Here is a 6000-nt window from a genome sequence, read left to right as displayed (position 1 = left end):
AAGAGGGATACTCCCAGAGCCTGGCCCAAGGCCGGGCTCTCGGAATAGAAAAACTCTCGGAACCCACCAAAGGTGTATACAGAGTGTTATAATATTGGCCAAAGGTCGGGCTAATACGCCCTTTCTGATACGTATCTTTCTTGTATAATATTATTATTATTATTATTATTGTTATTATTATTATTATTATTATTGGGAATCACTGAACACACCTTAACTATTGCCCTTGCTCTCTCTTCTAATTTGTAGTTCAGTTTCCGGTGTGGTAGTGTCAATGACTTTCTTACAGTCTAGGAATATACATACTACCCATTCCCGTCTTTTTCTTTATAAATGTTACTTTCCAACAGCTTAAGAAAACATTCGTAAGAAATCAACTCTGAATCCGTTTTGGATGTTTAATATATACAGTTTACCTTCCATGTGCTCTGTTGTCATCTGTGGCTCAGTACGTTAGCCAGTATGCTTATCAGCGACGATGGTTATAATTTAATGCTTCCTGTCGCCTTTTTTTTTTTCTTGCGTGTGGTAAAGGTGTGATTTTGTTGCTGTCAGTGCTACTCCTTTTTTTTCATATTTTATTCCTGGAAGCGCAAAACACGTAAGGGTTATAGAGCGTCAGAGGAACGGTAAATAGTTAGGTTTCATCTAAGAGATGGGGGAGGGGGGAAGACAGCTCCATTTTCTTGGATCAAGAGCCCGTCACCAGCATTAAGGGGTCTCCTTCACATAAGAAGTAATAGGATGGATGGTGCGTGTTGGTCTCTCGTCCAAGTTTCCGTGACAACATCTTGTGTTTTAATTTTGGGAATTGACAGAGGAGCAGGAATAAGAAGGGAAACTGGACTTGAAGTATAATAGAAAGAAGAGGAGGACGACAGTGAGGGTGATAGTGGATGTCGTCCTGCGTTCCAAAACAGCTTTTTTCACCATTACTGTATTGTTTTCTTTTACTGAATTTACAATGAAATTTGTTTTCTTATTCTGTTATTTTTATTTCAGGCAACAGGTATTTGGGTTGTGTGCAACATGATATACAATATAAATGCATAGAAAGTTATAAAATATTCAGAAGACATTTTGGAAAAAGACAGTGATCGCATAGTGACACTGAAACCAAAGTTTAGTATTGCATTCTTGGACGAAGGCTAGAGTGTATGAACATCCTCATGTGAGGGATGGGCAAGGTCTTGTGATTAGTGGTGTAAACAACATTGTTACCGCTGCAGGCATGTGAATCTGGAGGATGGTGGCGCCCCGGAGTGAGTGAGAGGGGCGTCCTCCACCCACAGATGGAGGCTGAGATGAAGAACACCATCAGGAAAGAATCTGGCGAAGAGGAGGACATAGAGGAGCATTCCTCTGCCCCCTCTGCACCAGAAGACGAGGAAAGGTTTAGCGAGAAGTGTTCTACAGGTGCTCTCAGCATGATGCTGGAAGGCAACGAGGAAGTATTGGCAGTGAAGCCACTACTAGAAATTCCTCGGTGCCTGCAGGAGCAGACGCTGCTAGAGGAGCAGCTTACAAATACCAACGACGATAACAACAACAACAACAACACAGGCCACGGGAGCGAAATGAGCACTGCAGATAATGGATCGTCTTGCAACGCGGAGGAGGTCGTGCGAAAGACAGTATTTGCCCTTGAACACGACATTCTGGACGAGACTGATGCTTGTCTTAGGTTCACCAGTGACGATGAAGAGGGTGCCACCGACCTAATGGCGGCCATTTGTCGTGTCCTGCCGGAGCTGCAGACCGTGAACCCCCTGTGTGTGATTCATCACTCCGACGTGGTGTTGACGGACGTAAAAAGTTCCCAGGGACAAGTCACGGAACGAGTGAGTGACGGGCGGGGACCCGTGGACATGTCCTCGGAAGTGACCAAGGAAGCGCCTACGGAACTGACTGTGGAACCGCCCATGGAACTTCCAACGGAACCGCCTACTGAACCGCCTACTGAACCGCCCATGGAACCACCCATGGAACCGCCCACGGAACCACCCATGGAACCACCCATGGAACCGCCCACGGAACCACCCATGGAACCGCCCACGGAACCACCCTTAGAACCGCCCATGGAACCACCTACGGAACCGTCCATGGAACCGCCTACGGAACTGCTCATGGAACCGCCCATGGAACTTCCTTCTGAACCGCCTATGGAACCGCCTCCGGAGCCGCCCACAGAACCCGAGCACCCGATTATCATCGACCCTTCTAGTGAATCACAAGAGCATCCCAGTACACCCATATCTGAATGCCAGGACTCTACTGGTATTGACCCTCCGTGTGAAAATCCGTATGTCGTCTGCATGCCAAAGGTTGATGCTTCCCAGGACTCCCATGTTTGTGAAGAAGCAGACATTAAACATACACATTCACGTCCCTGTTGCGCCGAGCACTCAGAGGCGAGGGAGACTGCTGTGCAGTGCGCCGCTGCGGGTAATGAGCTGACAGAGGAACCAACCGTAAATGAGGGACAGCAAGAATTCCTCCAGAATAAGATTAGAGAGGAACCGACGAGAGAACCAGAAACTGAGTGTGATTCAGGAGAGAGAGAAAACGCCTCAGATGATGAGGGACGGGAAGTTATAGATGAAAATAAACCGAATGAAACCAAGGATAGTGGACTAAGAGAGAGAGAGGGCAAGGATAAAGGTCAAGGGGAAATGGAGAGTGACGGCGAGAGTTTAAGCTTGCATGTGCCAATGAGAAGAGAGGAAGCCAGTGGTGAAAATATTGTTACAAACGAAACTCCGGCCAAGAACTTTGAAACGGAAGATCAGAATGCAGCAGACGAAGACAAGATTCTGCCACCAGAAACTGGTATAGACCCCCATCATCTAGGAACAGTGTTTTGTGCCGAGCCATATTATGCCACAGTAGGAGAGGGTGACCCCGTACCCGTGGTGGTTCAAGGAGGGGAGAAAAGCTGTGAGGTGACTGAATCTGAAGTACGAAGCAGCGACAGTGTCAAAGAAGAGGTTATGAAGAACGCTGCTGAACATGTTTATGAGATTCCGAGTGAAGTGAAGGAACGCAGACTGAGTCGTAGCAGCAGTAACAGCAGCAGTAGCAGTGGAAGAAGCAGCAGCGGCACTGCCGGCGAGGAGAAAACTGTTGCCGGAAGTTTGACTGATTGTAACATGCAAAGTGAAACTGAAAGGGGCGTGTGCGAACGCAAGGAAAATAATAGAAATAACCTGCGGAGGGTCCCCGAGCCAATCTATGAAAGCATCGATGATAAAAATGAAAGCACCGGCGTTAGGAATGAAAGAAGCGACGATAGGAATGAAAGAATCGTCCAGGACTGTGGTAAGACAGAGGGCCTCGGAAGTGTAAGTTAGGGGGGCGCTACCCAGCTTGCTTCCTCATCCTTGTGAATGATGCATATATATATATATATATATATATATATATATATATATATATATATATATATATATATATATATATATATATATATATATATATATATATATATATATTATTGTGAGGGTAGTTAACCCTTTCTTTCTCATTAATTTGTCCGTGTCCTTCATTTATTAACGCTGTGGTACACATGGTAGACCTAGACAAGGTCGTGGGTTACTATGACCTGCCCCAGTGCCTTCTCCCCACGACTCTCACCTACCACCCCAAACCACACCTAACCAACAGTTACGCCAGACCCGTGCCACCTACCCAGAGCTACATGGGTATGTAAGCCAGGTGGGAATCTTTATCTCTATATGACACTTAGAATATATTGCTACTAAAGGCTTCAATACCAGCACTAACTTACCTCTGGGTGACGCGTGTATATATGGCTGCTTTCAAGGGGGTCCCTCATATATATACTTGCGTCAGGGTCTTAGGTCTACCATGTGTGCTGATTGGTTCAGGACTAAAGTTATGCATTTGTTTTCGTTATACTATTTTTCTTTATTTCTTCCCTCAAGCTGACATTCTGTCTGTGGTATGTAATTTGGCTTAAATTATTATATACTCACCTAGTTGTGGTTGCAGGGGTCGAGTCACAGCTCCTGGCCCTGCTTCTTCACTGGTCGCTACTAGGTCACTACTTCAGCCACGAGTGACTGAAGAAGCCACTCGTGGCGAAACGTTTCCTTTAATAAATGTCCTAAACTGTACATAACTGTCTTTCTCCATATCCAAATCTTCCTGTAGAAATATATAATTATTTTATTTTATTACCCTTTTTTTGGATCGTTTGTGATCACGTATAGTTTTCTGTTCCTTCTGGTAAGTTATTTATACAAGTTAAAAACATGTGTTTGTGTGCACTTTTTTTGGTTGAAGGGGTTGAGTCTCTGCTCCTGGCTCTGCCTTTTAGCTTGCTGCTTGCTGGATTTACTGCCCCTTAGCCTTGTTTGTGCATTATATTATCTTGTGTAGCCCTGATCTACGTCACTAACCAATCACATTTTTCTTGCAGACTCGCGGTCGAGTAGGTCGAGTAGGTCTAGTCGGTCGAGTACCCTGAGCGGCCCCTGGTGCGAGGAACGCATCTACGAGGACATCTCTGATCTGGGCAGTGGCGGCGTAGGCAGCGGCAGTGGTGGTGGTGAAAGCGGTGGCGGCGGCAACGGTGGTGGTAGCGGTGGTGGAGGTGGTGGCAGTGTCAGCGGTGGTGTCAACGAAGAGACGTGGGTATCTCGCCGCCTCCACGTGCACCGTCAGTTGTCCTCCTCAGACTCCTGGGGCTCCGAGGACTTCGAGTCGTATTCCAGCAACGAGGAAGAAAACGGAGGTGGATCAGTCAAAACACAGGCGCCAAAGTAAGTGTTTCAAGCTATACTTTATCCCCGTATCCCAAACCCTCTGATTATTATTTTTTGTAGTCAAACGATGCGCTAAATTCCATATGGGTCATTCAACGCCTGGGGAATAAGGTTTAAGCCAAGAAAGGTGTCGAGTCAGAGGCCTTTCTCTCCAAGCATTTTCCCTTCATTTGGTACCAGTGCCTCAAAAATGTTGATAAAATGACTAGGTACAGAAGTGTGTGATTCTTTCCATTAACATATAAGACACCTGATTATGTTCATGATCCTAACATTTATGAAGCATTTAAGAGGGAATCTGAGCAATTCGTGATTAGCCAGAATGTGATAATAAATAGACAGTACAATTAACCGCTAAATCCATGAGAGTCATTTAGTGCAAGACGTGATGGAGGCTTGATCCTCCGTCTGCTGAGCGCGAGACGGACATTCTTCCTATATGTACTCACCTATATTCTACCCAGAATGTGAAGCTTACGTCAGACTGCGTACAACGAGCACCAACAGCTTCGCTAATAGGTTGTCAAAGTATGTCAAGTTTAGATTATAACAAAGGCTCGTTGTATTTTACAATAAAATATGCAGCATTGGCAGGAATTACATTACGATAATTTGTGAAGATAGTAATTCCTGAATATTAACTGGATGGACAGACTTAATACGCACAGGTATGTGTATAGATTATTACTATTATTGTTATTATTATTATTATTATTATTATTATTATTATTATTATTATTATTATTGTAAAAGAAGCGCTAAACCTACAAGGGTCATGCAGCGCTGATGTCTTTAGCGAAACAATATTCAGTACCAGCTCTACCTTGAACCAAACTTAGTCCCAATGAACGACAAAATATATCGCAGAAATGTGTATTTCAGCGTTTATATGCTAAAGGTTTACTTTATTTTTTGTTTTAGCAATTAAAATATTCTTGACTGGTTGTGGAAAGGTTATATGTAGCCTTAATGATTCTCTTGTAGTCCATAGGCTGTAAATTTCATTACCCGATTCCAGTTAAAGCTTGTTCTGCATATTACATCTTTATCCTCGTTTTATTAATTATTTAGGCTGTAAAATAATTTTTATTGCTGCATGTTCACCAACATGATGAGTAGTGCTGTTTATTTATCATTATTATATTCATGAGGAAGCACTAAAAAACTCGCCTGGAGAATGTTAGGTAATTAGAGTTGATCCCAAGGATGGCTG

The 6000-nt window shown here is 44.1% G+C and overlaps 1 protein-coding gene across 1 annotated transcript in view; it reads left to right on the top strand.

Annotated features, from left to right (window-relative positions):
* LOC128691382 (uncharacterized) overlaps positions 1–6000 on the top strand; it is a 127003-nt gene that overhangs the window by 62100 nt on the left and 58903 nt on the right. Inside the window, exons 2-3 of the mRNA XM_070091655.1 lie at positions 1003–3318; positions 4442–4784. Of these exons, the coding sequence (XP_069947756.1) occupies positions 1293–3318; positions 4442–4784 (2369 nt within the window). The 5' untranslated portion in view covers positions 1003–1292. The remainder of the gene's footprint in view (positions 1–1002; positions 3319–4441; positions 4785–6000) is intronic.

Source organism: Cherax quadricarinatus, chromosome 36, assembly GCF_038502225.1.
Source record: "Cherax quadricarinatus isolate ZL_2023a chromosome 36, ASM3850222v1, whole genome shotgun sequence".
NCBI classification, from domain to species: domain Eukaryota; kingdom Metazoa; phylum Arthropoda; class Malacostraca; order Decapoda; family Parastacidae; genus Cherax; species Cherax quadricarinatus.
This window is presented reverse-complemented; position numbering and strand designations above follow the sequence as displayed.